The sequence below is a fragment of the Mustela nigripes genome, chromosome 3 (assembly GCF_022355385.1).
Source record: "Mustela nigripes isolate SB6536 chromosome 3, MUSNIG.SB6536, whole genome shotgun sequence".
Classification (NCBI taxonomy): Eukaryota; Metazoa; Chordata; class Mammalia; order Carnivora; family Mustelidae; genus Mustela; species Mustela nigripes.
Genome location: NC_081559.1, coordinates 44,737,587 through 44,763,601, shown reverse-complemented (window position 1 = coordinate 44,763,601; position 26,015 = coordinate 44,737,587). Strand labels below are relative to the sequence as shown.

The following is a 26,015-nucleotide window of genomic DNA, read 5'->3' as shown; positions in this document are numbered from 1 at the left end:
GATGAACGTCAACTGTGTGCTCAGTGCTTTCTGCCCCAGCCTGCTCAGCCACGGAAGTGTCTAGAGCACCACTAACCCTTGCCACACCTCTGTCCCTGCCTCTGGCCAGGAATTTCCTTGTTGTGGAGTCCAGCACCACAGGGAGAAGCTGGGCTTACCCTCGGGCGCAGGCAGCACGTGCTTGGGTTCATTTCCATCTTCATCTCCGTGTGTTTCTGTGCTCACCTCGTCCCTGAACCAAAGGCATCTCAGCAAGTTCTCATCTCTCTTCATCTCTGAGGGAACACAAGTCTGTACGTGGTCTGTGCTGCTCTTGGCAGATGATTTCTCTACACCCTTCATTCCAGCTGGACATTGTTTCTCCCCACACTCAGGGGTGGTCACTTGTCATTCCCCTCGTAGGATTCCTGCGCTTCTGTTTCAAGGTCTTCTCTTTGGTGTCTGCAGGTCCACCTTGAAATTATCTTAATTTATTTCTGTTTTCTTCTCCTGCTTTGGTTGTGTTTCTGCATCTGCAGATTCATGTCTTCCAGCAGTTCTGGAACATTCTCAGCCAGCTGTGTTCCAGTATTGCCTCTGCAGAGTTCTGAGCTAAAGAGAGTTAGGCTCTCGTGTTAGGAGCCTAACTCTACAGCAGGTCGTCCAGGATGGAAGCAGACTGTGACCCGGCCTGCCCGGGAGGGGGGAAGGGCAGGCAGCAGGACCGCTGACCCTGTGCCATCAGTGACCCGTGGCTGGGAGAGGGGCCCGGAGCCAACATTCTATGCCATTAATGGGGCTGGTGGCGAAAGCGAGGAAGGGAGCAGCAGCCTCATGGACTTCAGGTTTATACAGCAATGTTAAGAGGGCAGAATACTGCTCCATTGTCTTCATTCCCTTCTCTTCATCCTCCTGTGCCACAGCAGCCTTCTGTTTCTTTCGGGGGGGAGGAGGGAGAGTGCACTGGAGGGAGAGAGGCCTGGTCTAACATAGCAGGATCCTCATCGAGCTCCTGCCTATGTGTGAGGCCGAGTTCCTTTTTCCTCTGCCGTAGAAAGCCCTTGCACTCTCATCTGTCTGGGACCCTGTCAAGCTCCAGTGCTTCTAGCTCCTGTTCCTGTCACCTGAGTTGAGCGTTCCGTGTGGTTCCGAGTGTGTGAGTACCCGGGACCCCCACCTATGTTGCTATAGATGCCGCAAGTGTGCTGAGCAGGAGGTCCAGCCGGGGCAGGGGCAGGGGCAGGGGCAGGGCCTGCTGTGGGAGGCGGCCTTGGCCAGCAGGTGGGCTATTGCACTCAGGATTTGCTTGCATGCCTGGGACACAAGGTGATGCAGTGGTTTCGAGTCACACCAAGGTGTGGCCGGTGGTCAGCAGCACGAAGATGTGCTGGCATCTGGTTCCCTGCATATGTCTACCCCCCGCCCCAAACGCTGTGACCACACCACTTTTTGAGATGGTCCTGGGATGGCCAATGTCTGTTTCACTAATGGGGTTTCCAGCCTAAAAAGTGAATGACTTGTGCAGATTCATAAATCCAGGAGAAGAAATGCTTGCCGTGGTCCTTTCTTTGGGATCCTGACAGCATAATCCATCGTGGTGACGCTTTCCATTCCCGCTTCTTTACTGCTGGTTCAAGTACAGAATGGAATTTTCCAAAATCCTTGCATGGTCAATAAGGTTTTATCCTTTACAGTTGATTTTGCTAAAAATAACTTGATTATAGAAAGGGACGTCCCTGCTCCCATGGAGAGAGCTGTCCCTGGGGCTTAGGTTGTCCCTATCCCTCTTAGCCAGTCGCTGGATACTCTAGGACAGTGCTGGCCAGCCAGATTCGCAGAGTGGCTGATGCCAATGAGCAGATGAGAATGGGCCTACAACTGGGTTACCGGAGTCTGGATTGCGGGCGGCTTCACCCTGCCCTGGCCAGCCACAGGCCACCCCTCTTCTCCCACTCCTCCACAGACTCTGCCTTCAGTTGTGTGGGTCAGACAAGCACGCCCCCGGGGCTGAGCCAGCTTCCTTCTGGAACTTGCTCCCAGCCTGCCGACAGCCCCGTTTCATCTTGTGGTGAAATAGCACCTTCTGGCCCCACATTTTGGGGGTCAGGTTCAGGAGCACATGAGGCTGGGTGGGCCCGGCTCCGCACGCCTCTCCTGGACACCCGTTCTTCATTTCGGCTACCAGCCTCAGCTTCATGGCCCCGTGATGGGGGACCACTTTGAGGGGCATTCTGCTCTAGCTTGGATAGTACCAGCCATGTGCCCACGCTTCTCACATGGGCCACGTTGCCCAGCAAGGAGCGGGCGTCCTAGTGTCAGCCAGGGTCCTCCTCCCAGGTCAGCCAGCACCGGAGTCCATACTGTCACCATGGCCCCCGTCTCTGTATGCTAGACTTGTCTCTGGGCTCCGACCTGTCCATGGACATATGGAGAGCCCAGGTCTCCCTACCAGGTATCCTGTGAACTGACTCCCAGCGGCCCTTGTGTAGACTCCTCTCTGAGCTTTACTTGGATGTGATTCCCCATTCTTGGGACTGCAAAGCACAGAGCTAGTTCTCAGGAGTCACCTCATCTCGCATCCCGATGACTCCCATGATGATTTGCTGGGATGTGGCTAGGAAGGAAGGACACGTGTTTGTGAGCCCTTCCTGCAGGTCCATGGGCTTGCCTTCCCTGCTGGAATGTTCTCTCTGGGGCCCACAGACCACTGAGAAGCTAGGAGGGGCCTTGCTTGAGGGAGCCAGGCCCTGGGGAACCCCTGGCCAGCAGTGGGGATGCCCTCTCCAGGATGGCAGAGGCTGCAGCCCAGCGTCCTTGCTGTATGAGTACATGGGTAGATCTCAGACCTTCTGCCGGGGAGATACTGTTGAAACATCTAGTTTGGGAGTGAGAAGGGAGAAAACCTAATTAGGGGAATAAAGAGACAGTGGAGCGAAACATACCTGTGGTGTTAGCTGTAGCTTCTTGTCTTTTGTGCTGAAGATAGCGTTATCAGAGGTTTTTCCATTTCGTCTCTGGGCTTAGCAGGGGACATGGGGCTCTGCTGTGCTTTTAAGCCTATCTTCCTGGTGCTGGTCACGAGGCTGTTCTTTGGGGGCCATTGTCTCAGCCTTGAGCAGAGCCTCATGTGGCTGACCCCGGGGCAGATCCGGCACCAAGAGCTTTTCAGGAACAGGAGTTTGCTCATGGAGAGCGCCGAACAGCAGAGTGCTCGAGTGGGCTAGTAATTACAGGGAAGACTGGCCATGGTCGTGACCAAGACCCATGCTGGAGCCACAGGGAGAGGCGGGCGTCAGGCAGCTCCCCAGTGCCAGTAGGTACTCCTGAGCAAGGTTCTCGGACCTCAGGGTGCCAATCAGCCATGCCCCAAGTCTCAGAGCTGCGGCTACGCCCCTGGCCCGAAAGCCACCCAGCGTACCCAGCAGCTCTTCAGCTCGGCCCCGCTCCGCCCACGTTTTAGATGCCAGGCTCCCATTCCGCATTCACCTATCATGGCTGCCTAGTCTCTCTGTACTTGAGGTTCCCCAGCAGTCGGTTACTGTCCACATTAACATGACTTGTCATGTCCAGCCTCCGGTGGGGTCAGCCCACAGGACCTGCGATCCCCTGGTGGTGGTGGGAGAAGCTGAAGGCTTGTCCTCTAGGACCTCCTGTCCTCCTCCAGCGGGGGGCAGATAGTAGATTTCTCATTGACTTGGGAGAGTCGTCAACTCCCTTCTTGGCTGGAAGGCAGAAGTGGGGGGAAACCAGGGCCTAAGTATATGCTGCTCCCTGCTTGATTTCTAGAACCTGCAAGGAAATCACATGCACAAAAAATACACTTCAAAGGGTTACCTTTGATATCTGCATAGGACATGTACCTCTCCCTGCCCCACACCAGATGAGAACACCTTCCCTTGGATACACATCTGTAAAAAGCCATAAATACCTCCATGTATTATATTTAGTTCTTTACATTTTGATGTCTGTTGAAAACAAAATAGTAGACAGCAAAACGGCCTCTCCTCGGGCCATAATCATTTTGTTTTTATTTTTCAAGCGTAATTTAACTTCCAGTAAATTGTTAATATGAGTTGATTTCTTTGGCATTGCGTTTATGCGTCTAAATGGAGCACAGAGAAATACCCTATATCCTCAGTTACGTGTGAAGCTAAGGTAGGAGCTTGTGCCGTCTGCATTCCCTACAGAATATTTTTAAGTCTTCACATTTAAAATTTGGACTTCTACCCTCATCACTGCTTTACAGCCACCCCCACAGCACAGCATCAAATAGAATGGTTGTAATCCAGTTAAGAACACTTTGGGGGAAGTGATAAGCCGTGTAAATCAGTATTTTGAATGGATCTTGATGAAGTGTCTTCAGTCCTTTCGAGTGCTGGTTCTGATAGGTTATGCGTTCTGAAGGTAGACAGCGACATGGCAGGTTGAACACATGGATCTAGTTGTGCTCCCTCCTGAAATCCCAAGAACCCCAGAACATACCAGTCCCCAGCAGAGCTCGTGGGGACACGCCATGTGGACACCACAGAAGTTGTGGTCTCTAAACACTGCCTCCCACCAACGGGACCCACTTCTTGGAGGAACGTCTGATTCCATAGAGGAGTCAAAAATGTGTGAGGATTGCCCGGCACGCCTCATGACTGCAGAATGAGGGCTGTGGCTGGCTTTGGAGCAGCGGTAGGCCATGCTGGAGGGCCCTCGCTGGTCTAGGAGGGGGTCTACTCTCAGAGCACAGTGTGAGCTGAACTGCAGTGGGCTCTGATTGATCTTGAGGAACAGAAGCCCTCCTCGTCTCTCACACATGGAGGATGATGGGGATCAACTCATTATTTTTTAAAAATTGGCAGGTAAAGGAAGAAACCAGGTACCTGTCCTGCCCTCCTTCTAAACAAGGTCAGGGCAAGAAGATGGTTGATTCGGAGTCCTTCCTCATTACAGAAATCAGACAGCGAGTCGAGAGGCCAGGGCGGTATGGGCAGGCGTGCCTTACAACCCTGATGTCTTGGCCTTGTTTGTGGTCGGCGCAGAAGACCTGTGGAGATGCGGCAGCCCCTTGAGCCACCGGAGGAGCCTCTGCGCAGAGGTGGTCTGCCCACACCTCCAGACCCTGCTTCCAGATCACCGGATATGCAGGCCAGAGACCTGCAGCCCAGGCGGCACCCGCCATCTCCAGGGCAGGGCAAACAACAGTGTTGGAGGGGGTGCCAGAGGGAGAAGGAGGAGGAACCTTTAGAGTAAAAGGGATTGAAGGGATCCATCAGCCAGAACAACATATGGACCTTATTTGGGTCTTGGTTTGAATAAAGTTTAAAAAACATGTATGCAATTTTCTAAAACTTGGAAACGCTTTGTGGCTGTTTGATAACGTCATGGAATCGTTAATTTACTTGGGTATACGAATGATATTTGATTGTGTTTTTTAATAGAGTTTGTTCAGAGATATGTTCTGAAGTATTACCGGAAAAAATGGCTTGAGGGCTGGTCTACACCAGTGAGTTCCAGAGAAAGGTCCCAAGCCTCAAACATGGGTAAGCGGAAGAGGGAACGACAGTAGCAGCCTGTGATGGGAGGCAGAGGGCAGGTGGTGTCCATCGCAGCCACTGACCTGGGAAAGCCAGCCCTGCTCACCTCCCCCGACTGCCTACCGGCTAACCCACACACCCACCTCCAGAGCAATGCCTCTCCGTCCGGAGCGGGGCTGAGAGGGGTGTCGAGGCAGATGTGGGAGGCTCCTGGATGTCCTCCCAGTGGTGCGCAGAGCAGTTAGAGGTTTCTTCCTCTGGAAAAAGGCTTTGTTCTGGGGACATGAATGAGCTGAGGATGTGGATGCTGTAACGAGAGCAGGAGTGAAAACTCCTGTATTTGTGCAGAGTGCAGCGACCCTCTCTCTGCACCCCGAAGGCCTAGCTTTCACCCTTCACACTGAGATGGGAAGGCTCCCTGCTGGAGAAGTGTGGCCAGCCGACGCGGAAAGTCTTACGGGTGTGAGTCCTAGTGAATGCCAGCTCCACACGCCCTGCAGGGAGACTCAGACCTGAGAGCTCCACTCTGCTGGCTGCTTCCAGCAAGGGTCTGTGCCTGTGCTCCCACTTGGGGCGTAGCCCAGCGGCAGGGAGGTTCAAAGCAAACAGAGGGCATGGCTCTCTTTGCCATCCTCAGAGACCCGGGAGGTTGACTTGTCCACGAGGTCAGAACAGGATGGCTTGTAAGATAGAATATTGGGGCGTCATTGGTCTCTCAGTGTGGCCCTATGAGTCGTCTGTTAAAAATATCAGAGCAGAAATTATGGGAAACCCAGTGGAAAGGTTAGAATATCCATCAAAAGAAGTGTCGTAGTCTTGAGCAGAAGACAAAGGAGAGGAAGACAGAAGAAAATGGAAGAGAAAACAGGGGAGTCATTCGAGATGTACCAAATCGAAGAGTTTCAAAAGCAGAGGATGGAGGAGGGAAATCAATGGAGTAAGTCAAAGCTGATGCCCGTGAGAGGGCAGAAGCTGAGTGCCCCATGCCAGCTGGAGAAAATCTTCCCCGAGCCATGTGACTGTGCACTTTTGGAACACTGGGGACAAGGAAAAGACCTCACAAACATCCAGAGAGAAGAATCCCATCACGTCGAGGGATCTGGATCCAGCATGGCTTCCTGGTTTTCAGTCACAACATTGGGAACAAGAAGACAGATGTTTTCAAGCTAGAAGTCTGTCTGTAGCTGAAGTTAGCAGCCCATTGAGGGGAAATAAGAATGAGCAGGGCCCACCTCTTCGAGCCTTCTCTTCAAGACACAGTTGGGGCTGGAATTCCTGCAGAATGAGAGGGGAGCCGAGAGGGAAGCTGGATGGGACAGAGATGGGGGTCGCCTGGAGGCTGATGAAGCCGACCCCCGGGTGGTGGCTGTGCCAGAGACACTGGGTCTCCTGGCCGTCTGGGAACGCATCAGCGTCCAGGGCAGGCGCATGTGCCTCACACTGTCCTATTGCCTTATGAACATGAGCCACCAAGCCAGCCCCCCACTCTTCTTTGGCGCTGAGACGTCTGAGCCATATTGTCCTGCTCCACACCTTGCCTAATGACCTCACTCACCTGAGCACATGCTTTCCTCCACGCGCCCACTTTGGTGGCTCTCGCATGAGGCCTGGAGCCCAGCCACAGTGGACGTAGAAGCAGGAATTCAGGGCAGTTCTGGCTGCCCTACCAGCTGCCACACTGGGTGGCGTGTGGCTTCCTGGGCACCACTTATGTCCTCGCCCCCAACAGGGCTCTTTTTTGCCAACACCCCCAGACCCTGAAGGCAGATTAGACTCGAGACTTTTATCTCTTCCTGAGAGCCTGTATCAGACTCTCATGCTCGCCTCGGTCAGCAAAGGGAGAGGTGTTTGGGACACACGTATGGATGGTATAACCATAAAGAAAAGCAAGGGGTGCTTGGCGAAGCCCGATGCTGTTGGGGACAGGGGGCAGGCACGTAATTTGGGGATGATCGTCTGATTCTTCCTGCCTTGATGGGTGTGGCTGTGTTCTACTCCTCACCTCGCTTTCCCCCAGGAGGCCATGCTCTTCAGTGTGTGTGATGTGGGCCACGGTGAAACACCGAAGACTCTTGAAATAACTTACACTGTCCCAAGATGCCCCATCCCCCTGTCCCCTCTCCCCGTCATCTCAATCCCCCTCCCCCATCACACGTGGACAGAATGTGAGAGTAAGAAGAGATCATAGTTACAAAGTTGAAATAGCTCTTCTTTTCCCCTGGATGTGAATGAGTCCTTCTTTCCTTGAACAGACCCTAAACTTTGACCGCGTTTTCTAGAGAATAGTGCTTGTCTTTATTCCGTGTCTGTACGGTGGCATGAAGTAGTGCTGAGGAAGGAGGATCTAACCCACGTAATGGAAAATTACAGCGTCCTTTTTTATGGTCATTTATTTAAAAGCAGAGAGACTAACACATTTTTTTCTGTTTCTGATTGAGGACTTGCCGTTCACAGCCCAGGCCCGCCGTTCTGTGTTGAAGCGCTGAATGTGGGCTTTGTGCTTTCACTAACGTCATGAGTTTGATTGTATTAGTATGTTTCTCAAGGCACAACCTATAAAAGCAATTTTCTGGTCCACATCAAATATTCATGAGAATACAGGCTTTCTTGTTTTGATGCTGCATTCTTTATGGAGAGAAGGTTGTATTGTTTTTCTCGGGGTGCTTTGGGTCAAAAGTGCTGGCAGTTTCTGTTGAGAACTCACGGCATTTCAAATAGTTTTGGACACAGAAATAGTACGGGTCCTCTTTGACGCACCCGCTAAAGGCTGTGATGAACAGAGATTGTGGCTGTGACTCCTCGCCACTCCCCGCCTCCCTGGCTGGCATGCAGGCTGGGCCCTGGGACAGCTCTGCTCCGGCCACCCAACTGCCACCCGCAAGGGGCGAGGAGGCGGTGTTTCTTCAGAGGCCTTGCAAGGGTCTCCTTGTCCCACAGCAGGTCCAGAGTTGTGCTTTCACATCTACCTGTAAACGCAGCGTTGTTTCCCGACAGGAGGGAGTGGCAGGAGCTGGTGCGGCTGATGTGGGTTGCGACTAGCAGTCCATTCTGTCTGCCCTGCTCTTCGCTGTCTTAGAAGAGTGAAGTTCTAGGTGAGGCCTCAAAGCGGTAAACTGAGGCCACACACCCTCCCTTCCTGGGAACTGGGGAATACAGCAGACATGTCGCAGTGAGGACAGCATGCCATCCCGGTCACGTCAGCACGTGCCTTGGCTCTTAGCCCTCCATGCCCTGCGAATGCCCCCCCCCCCCCCCGTCCCTATCATCTGTGGACCCCTCGCCACCCCGGCATCTCCTAACTTCTGCTCTGCCAAAGGATGACCAGGGGCTGCCAGGGACTGTTCCCCCCAAATATCTCCATGATTCCAGGCTCCAAAGAATCTGGGAAAAGTTGGAGGAAACAGTGAAGCTCAGCTTGTGTGTGGTGGGTAGGCACAGCCAGTGCCATCCCTGGAGAAGGGACCCTGGAAACCGCCTGCCCTGCCCCTCCTGCCACCTGCACTTCCCTGCACCCGGCTGCGGGCCCCTCTGTGGCCCAGCCTGTCCCAGCACGGCCCCCTGCCCAGCCATGCCCTCGGATTTGCTCAGTCTGTGTCCCTACGACCCTCCACGTACACCTGGACCCATGGGCCCTTGCTCACGCCTTGCCTTGTGGCTCATGGAGACACAGCTCCTGTGTGAACCCTTCCCCAGCCCTGCCATCAGCCCACAACCCTCTCTGCTCTGCTTTCTCACCGCAGGCCTGCTGTGGGCTGGCCCAGGAGTGGCCCCGCAGGCCTTCTCAGCAAAGGCACCTGTCCGGAGGAAAGTTTGGCCCATCATGGTTTTGACGTTAATTAAAAGGATCCTTTAAAAGTTGTTTTATGTTCAGCATCAGGTGGTCCCCTGACCCCCCCTTTATGAACAATTAGAATGAAGAGAGGAGAAGCCGGAGTGAGCAGCAGAGGGGGCTTCTGCCCAGCATGTCAGAGGGAGTATCTTGGTCACCTTGGCCTGTCACCTGACCAGCCCTGCCATGGGGGCCCACGATGCCTGCAGCTTACCAGGTGCAGGGCAGGTGCTTCTTTCATGAGCTCTCCATGGTTCCATTCTTTAGCTGAAAAGCTGAAACGTGGCCGCTCAGCTGGGCAAGAGGAGTGGGAGAGAGCCAGGGTGGTTCTCACCTGGACAGGTGGAGTGGCGTGTTCTCCCTCCAGCGACCACGGGCTGTGTGGCTCAGTGTGGTGTGTGTAAGCAGCAACATGGAGTCGGGCTTGTCCTCAGGAAGCAGAGGCTAGCTAAGCCAGGGGTGGCCTGCCCTCCAGCTACCCTGTGTCCAAGAGGAACCCTGGGAACCGCCTCCTGACTGCACCATGGACACACAAGGGCAGAGCCCATTGGCTAGCCACGGTCATGGTGTTTTAGGAGGTGCCCAGCCCCATCAGCCTTGTGGACAAGGGACGATATAGCCCTTTGGTAAAGAAGGATGTATGTTGAATTCCTGTAAGAAGCTGAGCTCTGCTTCTTTTTCTCCACGTTTGCTCGGTGAGCTGCCCTCCCTGCTCTCCTGTTTATTCCTTAAAGTCTGAAGCAAGTACGGGAAATATTGAGGTTTTATAAAACGGGCTATTACAGTGTTTCTGTGTCGCTCTCGCCAGCAAGAACGACACGGAGACACGCGTGGAGGCAAACTTATTTAATGGCTTCTTTTTATCTTCTTCCCCCTCTGGCGCAGCACAGCACGCAGCTCCCGTCGCCCCTCGGCGCCCGCCGCCGCCGCCATGGTCCGGGCTGCGGCCCCCTCCGGCCGCGGGGCGCGGTCTGGCTCCCGGCGGGCCCGCCCCTCTACAAGTACATTCAAGCATATATACACTGGCTGCTTAGCCCGCCTAGCCAATCACCGCAGTGCTCATGCACCTCCCGCGTGAGTGGACCTAAATGAACAGCCAATCATATTCAGTCCCTTACAGCTCTTATAGTAGGCCTCCTGTACTGGCTCCTGACATTTCTGTTTTTATATTTCATACTAAAAACGATCAAGAAAAAGGAAGTTGACAAGATCCAGTCTTTACCAGCTCCTGTGTGGTGGGGCGGGTGGGACGCCCCTTCTCTCTGGTCCTGTTCATGAAAGCAGTTTATTTGCCTAAATTTATCTCACGTAAATAGCAAATAAAATCCTCCTGATTCATCAAGGCTGAGACTCCATTAGAAATGCACGTAAACAGTTGGGGGTTGCATTTCCCTGACTGTGGGAGGAAAGGGAAGACAAGCAGCCCACTGGCATCTATCCTGGCCTTCTCAGGGCTCAGAGGTCAAGGGAGTTTTGGACTTTCCTAAGATGGTTGGATCCAGAGTATTTTCCGACCACCTTCTGGGCTTCTCTGTTTCTTCCCTCTGTGCCCTGTGGTCCAGGGTGTGGCGTTCCTCAAGGGAAAGCTGGTCCTGGCCCTGGGCTTCTGTCAACCTGCTCCTGCCGGCCTCGGGGAGCTCCAGGCCTGTGCAGCCGCCGCAGTGGCTTTGGGGCCTGTGCATGGGAGAAACGGAAATTTTGTCAAGGAGTTAGAAGGCCCATGCCCCATCCTGGCAGCATCCTGGACTCAACCTCTGAGCTGTGCCCGACCGGCTCCATGAGCAGGTGTTTGTCCCAGTCACTGGGGCCCAAAGAGGCCAGGTGGCTAGAACCCAGGGTCCCAGCCCTGCCTCATCAGAATGGCTAGAAGGACCCACTGGCTACCTGGGCAGTGACCGCAGGAATGCTCTGTCCAGAGGGGCTGTTCCACTTATGGGCTATTTTTTCAGCAAGTCTGGGTTGTGAGGCTGTGGAGCATGGACTTCTGAGGAACCAGGTGATGGCTGGGACCAGGGGGCCCTGAGGCCGGCGGCATTTGGAGATGCTAGAATAGGGTCAGGTGCATAACACGGCCGGACCTTCAGAGGGTCTGGGCTGAGGGCCCCTGATGGCAAGCATCTGGTCCTTGGTGGCCTGTGTTTGTAGGATTTGGTCTTCCTTTCTGGAGGGTGAGGCCTCTGTCTCCCACCCCAGGCCCCCAGGTCTGTTGTGTATCATTTGAAGACCTGGGCCCAGAGCAGGTTGTGGGGGAGCTTTCTGGAAGGAGTGGGAGCTCGTGGGCCTGTGAGTGGCTGTTGCTGAGGAGCACAGGGGGCTGGGCCTCCGCAGCTCCCGAGAGGTTTCTGTGAGCCTGAGGGGCTGGTTGGGCTGCGTGTCTGGGGAGCTCCGTCAAGGCGTCTCTGGGGCAGACTCCCAGGCAGGGCCTTCATGTGCACCTGCTCAGACCTGATGCGCCAGGAAAGGAGCCCCCACAGTGGCCTCTCTTTCGTTACGGCCATGGTATCAGAGTTTCTGCCTGTTTATCCTTGCTTTAATTGGTTATTGATTTGTAAGCATTAAGATTAATTGAGCTTCTGTTACTAATCAGAATCACGTGGGCTTTTCTTCCATGGTACCATAGTCCTGGGAAGCAAATCCGTTTCTCTGGGCCTTGGGGAAGCCCACGACCTGATGCTTGTGCCCATGCAAGTGAGCTGGGGAGCAGTTATGGGCTGTGTGTGGTGAACACATTCTCCATGGAAATGCTCTGACCACCCAGCGTCCATCTGAACCACTTCAGGGGCCCACGCTGTCCTGTGGTTCCTGCGTGCAGCCTTTAGTGGCCTTGTGACAAAGAAGAAAAGTACAGGCCCATCTGCCTCTCCCCTCGCTGGTGCTCAGCTTTCCTTAGAGCAATTTCCTTGTGTACTCCCTCTGTTGGCTTTCAGAAATGTCATTGGGGTGGCTGCTGGGCCCGCATCAGGGCCTCTAGTGGCAGGGGCGGGGTGGGCCGTGCATCTGTGCCATGGCGTGTCCCGGTCTGACCTGCCCCTCAGTTTTGGGCCCTCTGCACTTGAGGAATGGAAGGCCACCAAGGCCCCCCAAGTCCTGCGATTTGGGTCCATCAGGCAAGAGGGGGGAGAGGCATCCCAAGGGTTGTCCATGCTCACACAGGCGGCACCCCTGGACAGTGGCATCGGAGTGGGCGGGGGCCTGGGGACGCCGTGCCACTGCAGTGACCGGCGCTTCTATGCTCTGCTCTTTCCTGCAGTGGACGTGGCCTCCGCGCTGCCTCTGCAGGTCGCTCCCCCGGCGGTGCCCATGGACCTCCGCCTGGACCACCAGTTTGCGCTGCCCGTGGCAGAGCCCACCCTCCGGGAGCAGCAGCTGCAGCAGGAACTGCTGGCCCTGAAGCAGAAGCAGCAGCTGCAGAGGCAGATCCTCATCGCCGAGTTCCAGCGGCAGCACGAGCAGCTCTCCCGGCAGCACGAGGCCCAGCTGCACGAGCACATCAAAGTAAGTCGGAGGCGGGGCAGCCGTGCACCTGTGTGAGCCTTCCAGACGCCGGGTTCCCCATGGCGCCCGAGGGCCACTGCCTTGGCGTGCTCCCCACCATGCACTGCAACCCCATGGTGAAGCACAAGACGGCCCTCTCTGTGCTGGGACTAAACTAGCGGGCGCCCGCCAGCCCAGCAGCAGTGGTGCGTGGGGCACATCATGGGAAAGTCGCTGCCATAGGAGTAGACTCAAGAGAGGGGACGGGCTTGTCATCTACTTTCATCCAAAAGTACAAGCTGCATCCCCCAACAGACAAATGACCAGCGGGAGGGAACACCAAAATATTAGCTGTGATCACCTCTGGGTGCCTTACTCAAAAAGCATTTTTGTTTTCTTCTCAGGATATGTCTTTTCTTAGTTTCTCCCATGGATCCCATATAATTGGAAAAAGATAGTAATGGGGGTTTTTTGCATTTAAATTGAATAAGAAACGAATAGGTCTTCTTGTGGCATTTAGTCTCTGTAAATACAGTCTGATCCCAGGGTCAAAATTAAATACGTTGGAAAGAACCATGTGTCGGTGATGTGTAGTGAAGTTGTGTTCTGTTGTTGACAGACCTCCTGTAAGCACCATACGCTTCACTGTATTTAGAACCACATAGAGTAGCACTGTCCCACAGATCCAGGCGGGCGGGTTAAAAGTCCGAAGGTAATCTCACATTCTGCACTGGCCACCCTGAAATGAAGCAGAAAACCCCGGGCTTTATAAGTCATCTGTTGGTGTGTAACAAAATACCTCAAACTTAGCTATTTAAAACAGAAGAAAAACATGCGTTACCTCATAGTTTCTGTGGTCTGAATGAGGGTCTCCCTAGCTGGTGGCCATGACCCAGGGTCCCCCATGAGACCACGGTCAAGGCTGTGGGACCCACTTCCAGGCTCACTAACGTGGTCATGGGCAGGAGCTCAGGCCTTGTCACCAACGAAGCCCCCTCCAGGGAACAGCCCAAGTTTCTCCTGTGGCCTGGTCTTGGACGTGACCTGTTCCCTGCCCTGCCTGACTCTGCTGGTCGTGCATACCAGCTGTGGCACATCCTGGGAGGTGCCCAGCCGAGGGTGAACACCAGGAGGCAGGGATCGGTGCAGAGCACTGGGAGCCTGGCTACCAAAAGGTAAAATTAGTTTCCATGTATCTTATGTAACCTCGTATTTCTGAGATAGTTCAGTGTGTAAGCAGTATTTTTTTTTTTTTGAAAGATTATTTATTTGAGAGAGAGAGCACAAGCAGGCAGAGGGGCAGAGGCAGAGGGAGAAGCAAGACTCCCTTCAGAGCAAGGAGCTTGATGCCAATGCAGACCTCAATCCCAGGACCCCAGGGTCACGATCAGAGCTGAAGACAGACGCCTCACCGACTGAGCCCCCCAGGCACCCCGGTGTATAAGCAGTACTCAAAGTGTTGTTCACACGGAGTCTTGGGAAGCTGTTGTGGACCATCCACGTAGAGTATGTCTCCATCTGGATCAGCTGAGTTTCATGCCCTCTGTGGCAACATGTGTTCAGTGGCTTCGGTGATAGAAACTACGAGCCCCCACTCAGTACTCCCGGATGTTTCTAAGACACTCTATCCAGATGGAGACCTGTATAGCAGATCCGCAGTAGAGGGGACCCCACGAGCAGGTGCCAGGCCCTTCCTTTGCCCAACCTGTGGGCCTGCTGCTGGCTGTTGTTCCATGCGGTGGCCAGGCCACGTCCTGGGTGTGCTTGGCTGAGCATAGCCACATGCCCCTGGCATCCGGGGCTAGGAGAGAGGTCTGTCTGAGGCTGGCCTAGGGAGATGGTCACTTGCCAGCTGGAAGTCACACGTTACTGGTGTTCTTCCCAGTGACCACATGCAGCCCATGGAGTGGCCTTGTCTGTAGGCTCTTTGGTAACTGAGAAGAGCCCTCAGCTGGCGGTCTATTTGGTTTTGTATGTGAGGCCATGGCCTCCCCTCTGCAAGCCTTAGAAGCAGACTCCCAGCTCTGCTGTACCCAGCACACCCTACCCACCCTGCCTGGGACACCCCTTTCAAGGTCAGGGCCCTATGTGTTCCCAGGGCTCCTTCATCCCCGTGTGCCCCCCATCCCAGTGCCAACCTGCGTGGCCTCGCATCTGTTGCCAGCTGGGGAGGGCGCCCAGGGACTGTGTCCTGCCCTGCACACAGTGTGCGGCGGGAAGACCCTACCTGACCTAGCAGTGGTGGCCTCCTGTGCTGACCGGGATTTGAGGAGAATGCGTGTGCATCTGGATTTGCTGGATTTGCAGCTTTGACTAGCAAATGAGAAACTGAGATGTAATCAAGGGCCACGTATGAGCAGGGTCATCGGGTTGACAAGCACCATGAAGATCCTTGAGAGGGTCGGGGCCACCACCTTAGGGCAAGGCCAGGCTTCCCTGGTCCCTGTCTCTGTCCCCCCTGTGTCTACAGGACTCCATGTCACCGCTGTGGAGATGAAAGAGTCTCCCTCCTGAGCCTTACCTCAGCGCTGGCGCCACAGAGCTGTGCAGGGAGTGCCTGACTGTCGGGGCTCTGCTCCTTGGGCCATGGGGCCCCCTGAGCTCCCCTACCCCACAGGGCCGGGGACCCTCAGGCCTCTTGGGAGCCCCCTAGACATGCTCCCCCACAGATTATCCCCCCCACCCACAGATGTGGCCTCCTCGGAGACATGGCTCCACAGATGGGGCCCCCACAGATGTGGCTCTCTCAGAAGTAGCACCCCCACAGATGTGGCCCCTGTGCTGATTTGGCCTCCCCACAGACATGGCTCTTACAGTGTAGCTCTCCCAGATGTGGCTCTAGGCCTGGTTCTCAGAAACACAGGGAGAGTCTTAAGTTTACATGTTCTCTGCATTTTAATCATTTGTTTTATTTTTTAAAATAATTTATTTATTTTGGGGAGAGAGAACAAGCCAGGGGAGCAGCAGAGGCAGAGGGAGAAGCAGACTCCCCACTGAGTACCATGTGGGACTCAATCCCAGGACCCTGAGACCATGACCTGAGCCAAAGACAGATGCTTCACTGACTGAACCCCCAGGGTGCCCACATTTGTTGTATTTTTTTCATGTAAACTGGAGATTATAAAAGCTGTCTAACCTCTGTGATCATGTCATTACAGATCAGTTCGCTTTTGTTTCGATGATCGAAACTCCATTCATAAGCATTCATATTATGGGTGACATTTGGCAGTAGCGTTGGTCAGATTTCTTGAACATACAGTCTGATTTATGTCATTAAATCATCAAGGAATATGCATAGGATTTTATAATTAAAAAGGGAGTAGTTTTAAACTACAACTGAAATTGCTAACTTCGGGTAGATAAGATCTTTTGTAAATGTCAGTGGTCAATGTCCCCCTTATCCATGATGCTTTGCTGGTCGCAGGTGATTTGGGCACCGTGTCCCCACCTGTCCTGGACAGTCACTCCTCTGTCCACAGGGTCCCTGGGGAACAGCGTCACCGAGACAGAAGGAGACTGAGTTTGGGGGTGGTGAGTGCTGGTGCCCAGAAAGTCGTCAACTATTTCATCAACCAGAATTGCTTACATGATTAAAAGACCATTATCCAGATTTGCTGCTTGGGGACTACTTGTGCTATTTTAATTTTTTTAAATGTTATTAAGAAAATACATGTTTCTAATGTTTCAAATCAAAAAGTAATGCAGCAGTAACTCATTGATCCTGCCCGTCCCCGCTTCTTGCTGGGATCCCAGGCCTGAGGTCTGTTCTGGCCTGTGCTCCTTGTCTCCCTGTGACCAGCTCTGCCCTTTGGGGAGAGATCCTGCGTAGTGATGTCCCCCTACAGGAATGACATGGCTCTCCTTCCCACCACCCCTCAGGCACCTACAGACCCTGCCACACTGGGAATTTCCAAGTACTCAGGCTGCTCTCCAAAGACAGAACTCTTCAGGCTCTCTGTGCTTTGTCCATGGGTGTGTGCTTCTAGCACACACCACCTAGTGACCATGCCCTTTGGTTCAGCCCTCAGCTCTTCCTCCCCTCTCGTGTCCTGCTACAGATCCCATCCTGCAGTCTAGAAGCCTGTAAGTGCTTCTTCCTGTACACAGACACCAGCAGTCACACTTGGGGCTCCTAGGCCTGTGGGTCTCAGGCCACACGCAATTTCTTTTTAAGTGTTAACAACACAATAATGGGATTTTTGTGTTTTAAGGTATCTGAACTCTGAATGTAGGACATCTTTAGATCATGTTCCCTGATTGAAGCATTCATTTTATGAAGAAAGGGCAACAGCTGCATCCTGTACACCAGCACAAGTTTCTTCCTGCCTGAGGGGTGACGGCTGCCTCTTCACAGGGACCGCAAAGATTGCCGTGCGGTGTCTCAGCTAGCGTTTGCTGTGTAACAAACCGCCCAGATGCAGCACTTGGCACAGCAGGTGTTCTGTTTGCTGGGGGTTGTTGGAGCTGTTCCACAGGCGTGGGCTCTCTCTCATGCCCCTGGGTCAGCTTTGGCCAACTGGTGGCCGGGTGACCTGGGATGACGTCACTCTCTGGTCTTCTGGGTGGCGGGCAGACCAGTGGATTATCTGCTCTTCTCAGAGTTCCAGCCTCACAGAAGTGCAAGTATGTTTTAGGCAGAAGCTCAAATCATAGATGCTGTCACCCACTGGCCAAGGCCAGTCTTGAAGCCAAAATGAGAATTCATATGGAAATAGACCCAAGGCAGTGGATGTCGGGGGGCCTGCAAACGGGAGCCAGAAGTGCAGTAGTCTTCTCTAGGAGGACCCCCTGAACCATGTTCAGAGGGGACTGGGTACCAGGACTCACGACTGAGACAGGAGCATCATGAAGAAGAGGGGACAGGGCCATGGGCTGGGACACTGAAAATATATTTTTGTATTGGGAACTTGTTAGCATTCAGCCTCACTGACTGAATGTTGTGAACACTAAGTGGGGGTGGGGTTGCCACTGACACAGGTGCCACCAGAGTGGCTGCCATCTTGGTTCCCCAGTGGCAGCCACGGCCTTGTGTATTAGGGGCCCTTCCTTCCCCCACATGTGCTACAGCTTATAGAATGCCTCCTAGAAGCCTGCTGGCCAGCCCTTTCTGCACTCTCGTTCTTGTGGCTTTGTATGTTTTCAAAAATACTCTTTTCTGTCCCTGTTAGTGGTCTTCAGACTTCAGCCACTTTTGCCCAGATGCTGACCTCCTCTTTAAGGGTCCCTCACGGAATCCTCCCCGCAGACCTTACTGTGCGGCCTGTCGAGGGGCAGAGCCTCAGCACCCCGGGAGGAGAGGCAGGCCTGGGCCCCAGGACCCCGGGGTCATCTGTGGGAGAGAAGAAGGGTCTGTGTTGGCATCTGGGCACTGCCGTTTTCACAAGGAATGTTTACACATAAAAAAAATCTCTCTCAGATCATATACATCACTACTGTTAATTACTGAGTAATCGGAGATTACAAAAGAGAAAGTGTTACTTTGGCACTGGGGGCTAGGTAAGCTTTTAGGTCTGCAGTGTCACCTGGCGTGTAAACTTCGATTTTAATGGCTTATTGTAGTCTCACAATGAACCGTAATGAAATTAAATAATCAAAACTACCTGAGTACTTGACCATGAAGGTCATTTTCAGTTTCTCATGTTTTTCACATCCTCGTGCGTGTTATCGTGCTGACAGTAGACCTGGAATTGCCGAGCCAAGGCAGGTGCTCCCCTGTGCTGCTGCTTACTGAGTGCCAGTCCCAGGCGAGCCCGTGTCCGTCTGTCTATCTCTGTCTCCCTGCCTCCACCGACCCCCAAACCCCTTGCTGATTCCATAGGCAGGTGAGGAAAGCAGCAGGAACCAGGACGGTCGGCACCCCCTCCCCCTCCCAGCGGTCGGGCAATAGGGCACGCCTGTGCAGGAATCACACCTTCCAAGGATGCAGGGCCATGAGTCACCCCCAGCGGTCTCACCCATTGCTGGCACGTCTCCACATTCAGTTTCCATTCTGTCTCTCATCCTGTGTGTATTTCCTTGATTGTCCACCACTATATTTCTATAAGCTTATTGACTTTTTTCATGTTCTGCTACCAAGTAGCATTTTCTTTGCTGTTTCTCTATTGCCTGCTCCTGGGTCTGTGAGTGTCTCTGTATGTTAAGGGCATGACTTCAGTGTCCCATCAGATGCTGTCATTTGGCTCTTCATTCTGCTTGTAACCAGTTAGGTATCTACTTGACCTACCCTTCTTCATGAACCACGGGTTTTTCTAAATGACAGGAATGGGGCCTCACTCCCTCTGCCAGTTCAGAATGCTCTCCTGATCCTGGTCAGGGCAGATGGAGCACATAACGGGGACCGAGGCCCTGCCTTGGGTCACTCAGCCTCTCTCTGCTTCATTCCCATTAACCAGCCCGGTACTTCCGTTCACAAGTGCATCCAAGAACAGGGCAGGCCATGACATGCCAGCGGGGAGATGGATATTTCCCCATACGAAACCTCTGTTCGTTTTTTCCCCTTCTCTTTTATGGGAAATCCTTAGTTTTTTCCTCATCCGTTTTTTTTTATTGTGGTCAAATTCATATAACACAGAATTTATGATGTACTGTGTTGAAGTGTATAATTTAGTGCACTTACAATATTGTATGACCATTCCTGCGAGGTGGCCCCAGAACATTTCCATTGCCCCCAGAAGAGACCCTGCGTTGGTGAGCCAGGTGCTCCCTGTGGCCCTGGCCAGACTGATCTCCCTTCTGGGTCCGAGTTTGTCCACTCTGGACGGGCCTTGTGCTTGGAGTCGGGCTGCGCGTGGCTCTTCGTGGCGGCCCCTGTCACTCAGTGCGGGTCCCTCAAGGCTCACCCGTGTTAGCCGCATCAGTGCGTCCTCCCTTCTTAAGGCCGAGTGGTACTCAGCGTGGCTGTTTAGTCTGCTTATCCACCCCTCCCATGCATGGACAGTCGGGCTGTCGGCACCTGCTGGTGGTCGTGAGTCGTGCTGCCGTGATCGTCTGCACGCATGCTTCTGTCTGAGTATCTGCGTTGTGTTCCTTTGGGGAGATGTCTGGTCTGAGTTGCACAGCAGCTGTCTATTAAACTCTTTGACGAACCACTAACCCTGGCTCACTTTTGTAGGACGGGAAATACACAGTAGCATAAGGTTTGCCATGCTGTCCATCCTTGCGTTGCAGTCGGTGGTGTTGATAAGTCCACTCACACTGTCCTGCAGCCTTTAGCACTGTCCATCCCAGAACTTTCTCATCTCCCCAAACAGTGTTCCTGTGAAACACTGACCACCCCACCCTCCGTCCAGCTTGGGAGCCATCCTTCTGGCCCCTGAGTTGGACTCTTCTAGGCACCTCATGTGACATTTGTCTGGAACTAACAGTAAATGTCAAGTGTCTGGGGGTTCAAGGTCGTGTGCCATTAGCAAGGTCCCTAAAATAGGCTATGTTACTGACAGGCAAGGTAATTACCACACGGCTGTGTTTCAGACCCTGTGTGCGCACACCTGAGATGATTCAGGGCGGGCCCCCAGGCACAAGGGTGGGACACGCATGTCTGGGGCCACAGGGCACCCTGTCACCATCTTTTCCCATGGCCAGCCCCACACGGGCTCTGGGGACTCCCCAAACTGAGACTGTCCTCTTAGTTTCAAAGCTGATTTTACATATATATCTGAAATACTCGAATGAAAACCAGTCAGATGGATAAAAGTCAAAACCAGCCTGTCTTTGCAGGAATATTGTGTACCATGCATGGGCTAATGCCATTGAGGTGGAGGACTAAATGAGCTCCATTTAATTCCCTGATGTTTGCAGGTGTTCAGAAGAGTGAGCAGCTATCTGTCCTTGGGCATGCCTAAGAATTTGGACCTTTGAGGATGGAGCTTGATAAGTAAACTGATGGTTAAATATGAACTCAGAAGTAACTGACCTCCGATTTAAACGTCATTCTGTTGCGTTTCTAATAAGAAAGGCAGAGTGAGCCGGAGCAGTGAACCGCATCCAAAGCCAGACAGAACGGGGAGAGGTGGGGCAAGCCACAAGCACCATGGGGGTTGCAGACCTCATCCCCGGCCCGAGGAGAGCCTGGCTAACATATGGGAAGAGATATAGGCTGGGACCCCTGTATTCCAGCTGGAGTCATTTGTCGGCTTCCCAACTGATCTGGACTCTGGGGTACCCAGGGCCAGCTTGCAGCAGGTCTTGGAAACAGGCCGCTGCTCGTGGCACCCCATGCTTCTGGAAACTTGTCTCCGGCATCTTGGCCTTAAAGACCCTGAGAAGGGTATGTAGAGGGAGCATGCAAGCGTGTGTTGAGAGGGACTCAGGAGTATTAGTAATACCCCGTGTAGGACTGACCTCCTAGCACACATCCAGGGTGTGCTGGTCCCTGGTATGTACCTACATGATGAAGGCTTTTGAAAGCCAAATGGCATAAAGCAAAGAAGCAATCACCACTGATTGACACATAAGCCTTTCTGAGCATTCCCAGAGTTAGAAAATCACCTCTCTTAGACTTTTCTGGTACTTAGGACACAACTTGCTAACAGACGCCCAGAGTCAACGGAGATGAAACACACAGGCTCCCAGATACAAGCGACGAGCTCTGGCGGCCAGATGCCAAGCTGTCGAGAGAGGTTCCCAGGAAGGAGTGCTCAGGGTACCTCCTGCTGCTCTGGATGTCTGGGCGGCTCCCTGCACAACCCCCGCTTTCCACACACTTGTTCTTCTCATGTTTTTTCATCAAGGTGAAAATCCTCTTCAGGGTTCTTTTGAAAATGGGCACTAATGCAGGTCTTCCATGAAAGCAAGGTGATGTCACACTCAAGGGGGGGCACTAGTGCCCCCTCCAAAGGCGCATTCAGAGGCCTCTCGATTCCCGGCCTCGGGGGAGTTCCAGTCTAACAGTTAAAAAATAAAAACCATCCCCACACTGTTTGAACTTGCATGTCCTTTCTTTTCCTAGCAAGGCTGAATTTCTAGGCATGTGTGTAATATATAAGAAATGTGTAAGCGTGTTTTGTGCTGCTTCTGGGGGTAGGAGAACCTCTTAAGAGCCATCTAGTTGAAACAATGAGCCTTCTCCCTGTAGGGAGAGGGATCAGATGGAAAGGAGACCAGGCGTGTTTACTCTCCTCATTACCTGTTCCAGGTGGCCGAAGACACACTGCCCTGGGCCCCAGGGCTCCAGGTCACCTGAGGCAGCCACAGGTTGTTGCCAACTGGGTTCCTGGGAAAGCTCTTGCCGTGTGCCACCCAAAGTCCTGCGTCATCCCTGAACTCGCCTGCACCCGCTCAGTGTGCTGACAGAAGGAACTGCTTCTCAACCAGCCGCTTCGGTTTCTAGGCAGTCTTTATAGGCAGGTGGATGACCTTGCTGGACCCGCTAACCTGAGGGCTGTTGACTCCATGGCTCCATGGCTCCATGCTGGGCCCTGCTTCTCCTTCGCTACCAAGCATCCCCTGTAATTGTGCCTTCTAGAGTGTAGCAGAACTTTCTGTTTGTTTCCAAGGGTGGCAGCAGGAGAGGGTTACCTGCTGCGGAAAAAGACATGTCCTGTGCCGTGCAGAAGAAACGGGGCATGCTCCCATCGGCTCCTATCTCTGGTCTCTTGCACTTCATCACGCTGCCTTGGACCTGGCCCATGACCCTCCCGGGCTCCCTTGCCTGCCATGGCCTAGGATGCAAGTCTATGGCAGCGATGGGGAAAGGGGTCAGTCACTGGTGGGTGCTGTACACAGCCCGGAGCCCTCCTGGGAAGTGGCTCGGATGGAGGCCATGGATGGAAAGGAGCCAGGATTGCCACCAGTGGGACCAGATGCAGGTCTCATGATGAGACACTTCTGAGGCCAAGCCTTTACAGAGAGCTCAGAGTTCCCGCAACGGAGTGTGAGGTGAGGGCAGAAGGTGTGCAGGCCAGCCAGGTTTGGCCCGGCCAGCCAGGCTTGGCCCGGCCCTGCCCTCACTGTCTCTCTGAACCCTTGCACCTCCCCTTTCCTCAGGGCTCTCCCCGCCATAGCCTCTGGAGTGGCCTACAGTGAGCCTGGCCTTGCCCTCGTGCTGGGTGCCTAGATGCAGACCTTCCTCATGGGGACAGTCATGCCGAAGGCTGATGCTGTTTGTGTCTGTGACATCTGAGTGTCCCGCTGTGGGTGGGAGCTTTGGGCCACTGCTGGTTGTGCCACAAGGTGAGAGGGGACAAGGGTTTCAGACTTACTGAACACGCCCTTTTGGTTTGAACCAGAAACCCTAGGAACTAAAGGTGGAAATGGCCCAGTTTCTGAGGACCCCAGGGGGAACAACACTTCGGTTCCAAATGATGAGTAAAACCCATGGCTGAGCAGCACGTGTTCCCAGAGGCTGGCAGCCAGCCCCACATTGCAAGAAGATGCCCTGTTTCCATTCCTCTCAGGCACACCTTGTGTTCTGAGGGTGAGGGTCACTGGGCCTGCCTGTGCTTGCCCAGAAAGCGAGTGGGGTGCTGAGTGAGAAGCCCCTGGGCCATCTCGACTGAAGTCCCAGGCCATGCACCCTGCACTGTGGCAGGTATTGGCTTCTAGATGGCTCCGGTTCTAGCTGGCAATGGGCTCTCACCTGGCAGCTCCGTACCTCTTAGCGGACAGCTCTCTGAGCACTGACCACGCCAGGCCTATACAGTGTGAAGGGTGTGCATGAAGCCTGTGTTTCATCGTTGGTTTGACCTTTTCCAAGTTACACAGGGAAGTAGGTGGCAGGGGCAATTACGTGTCCATCTGTCTGTCCTGTCTCATGATGGCAGATACCAGGCCTTGGAGACAGGCTGGCCTGCACCTTTGCTGTCCCCCTCCGTACACAAACATCTGTCTTGTGAGGAAGGCCCATGGGACTTGCTTAGGGAGAAGAACATGCTCCCACTGGCTTCATGTGGACCTGAGCACGGGGATTCTGGCCCTGGAAACCAGCCGTCCATCTGTGAAGCCCAGTCAGCTCTTCCTTCCTCCTGGCCCCATTGTCCTGGGTTAGGTAAGGCATCTCCCCAGCCTGGGCCACTGGCAAAGGAGGAAGAGAAACTGGAGTGGGAGGGTGGGATGCAGCCATCATCTGTGGTCCGGGGTGCACTGAGCAGCAGGGAAGGAGCCCCAGGAGCAGGCACGTGGCCAAGGCTGGCCAGTGGGTCCCCACGGGCCCCAGGACACCCCATTTCTACGGGCGTAGCATCACAGTGGGGGCAGACTGGCACGAAGCTTGGCGGACCCTAGGTGGCTAAAGTCCAGCTCAAGGAGGCTAGTTAACATCAGGGAGATGGGAAGATGGCCGCAGTTGGTTGACTGCTTGGTTGGTTTTTGTTGGCCACCAGAATTTAGTGGTATGACCTGGCTGACGGGACCCTCAGATGTCTATTCCGTATCTTCTAGAAGGTCGGGCTGGGGCTGTTTGCATATCGGCCTCAGGAGTCTACATGTGCATTTAAAATCAGGAAGGTACCCTGGACTTTCAAAAGAAGCCCACTGCTCGTTCTTGGGGTTCTGGGCCCCCGTAGAGGTTCCTGTGCATGTGGCCAGGTGACATCCTGAGGAGCCTGAGCAGGCTGTGGCCCTGGGGCCTGCCCCCCCCCCCCCCGCCCCGCCAGCCACACACACACCTAGTGTACTTGTGGCCCTCAGGCACCCTGAGGGGCTGAGACAGCATCCAGCCCCAGTTGCTGCAGAGCATGTCTGTGATGCAGGGCACTTTAGGGCTCAAGGAACGTGGCCTCATAAATGGTCACAGTGTCAGGAGAAGCACTTTGAAGAACCTCAGGGCCCCGGGGCTTGGATTTGGAGCAGTGCTGTGAGCAGGGCCTATGTCAGTGTACTGAGGTGGTGTTACCATGCTCTCCTGGAAGCTGGCTTGCCACCGCATGAGCCAGTCGTCCTCCCTGTTCGAGAGGAGAGCAGCCCTCCAGGCTTGCTGGGCCCCGGAAGCATCCTGTTCTTGGGCCAGGGCGCCACGTGAAGACTCATCCCCAGGCTGTCCTTCAGTGGAGCGGGCTCTGTTTCAGTTCAGCTTTGAAAGTAAAGATCTGCTTGGGTTTCCACTTGCGTGTGGTCATTGAACTCCAAAGTCAGAGTCAAACTGAATTCTTGGGATCTAATTTTTCGTCCTGAGCTCAGTGTTGACTTCAACAGAAATTCAGTATTAAACTCTGGTTAGAGTAATGGCATCTGTTCTTACTGGGTTTTTTTCCTTTGGAAACATTAGGTGGTGGACATCTTACTTAAGATTGCTTGTAATAATTTCAGTCTGCAGAAAAACACCTTCTCGTTGCTTCCCACTGCCCATAGGATACTCTGATCTCAACCTCTTGTCAGCGAGGTCCCAGCTGTCAGGGACAGTGTGCTTTGTGCCCAACATAAAAGTTGGCTTCTCTGCAGGTCTTATTTCTCACAGGCTGGAGGCTGTACTTATGGGGCATGTTTGTCCCTTCCCCAGAGAATGGGGACACAGAGCGTGCGAGGTGGGTACAGGACAGCGAGCGGGAGTTCCTCACCTGGTACCTCTTCCTCATTTTCCAGAAGCTGGGAGCACTGAGGCTTGCTGTCGCAAGGTCCAGGAACAGGCCTGTGTGGTGACACCATGGGTGACAGGAGCCACAGTCTGGCTTGTTCTCCGGGCCTTCGGGTAGGGGCAGTCTGTGCACGTTCCTGTCCCATCAGCTGATAAGGCAGAGCGCCTCTCCGAGTGCAGCGGGGTCAAGGCCTGCAGGGTAGCTGTGGCGTATTTTGGGGGAATCAAGTCATAACAGCTACTTTCCTGAAAAGTCCATGCCAGTATTGATTTCCTAGGAGTTAGATTGTCCTGTGAATTTTAATCACCAGTATCTAGTGGTGGTGGTGTCAGTATTTCTGTAATGGTAATGGAAAGATCTTCCTTCCAGGTTCTGGCTGAAAAGTAAATATTTTGAGACTATATTCAGTGGATTTTTGCCTGTTCCTCATTTGTGCATTAGATGAGTACCGAGCCGTTGGAAGGGAACCCAGGGCTGTGTGTGGGCAGCTCAGGGGCCTGGGTGATGTAGCAAGGGGACATTTGGTTATAAGATGTGCTGTCTGACACCATCGTGGGGGGCTTCTCAGCCGGAGCCATGTGGGCCGCTGCGGAGCCCCCCAGCTGCTGGCCGTGGCCCACTGCCACTGGGGCGCCTTCACCTGTGCACACAGATGTGGGGCCCTGGAGTGAGCTCCCTGCTCCCAAGCCCTTCGGATTCTGC

General features: G+C 53.8%; 1 protein-coding gene across 6 annotated transcripts in view; it reads left to right on the top strand.

Annotated features, from left to right (window-relative positions):
- Positions 1-26,015, top strand: part of HDAC4 (histone deacetylase 4) — a 282,919-nt gene that overhangs the window by 161,824 nt on the left and 95,080 nt on the right. For all 6 annotated transcript variants that reach the window (XM_059393840.1, XM_059393839.1, XM_059393837.1 and 3 more), the window contains one exon: positions 12,581-12,825. In XM_059393840.1, the coding sequence (XP_059249823.1) occupies positions 12,581-12,825 (245 nt within the window). The remainder of the gene's footprint in view (positions 1-12,580; positions 12,826-26,015) is intronic.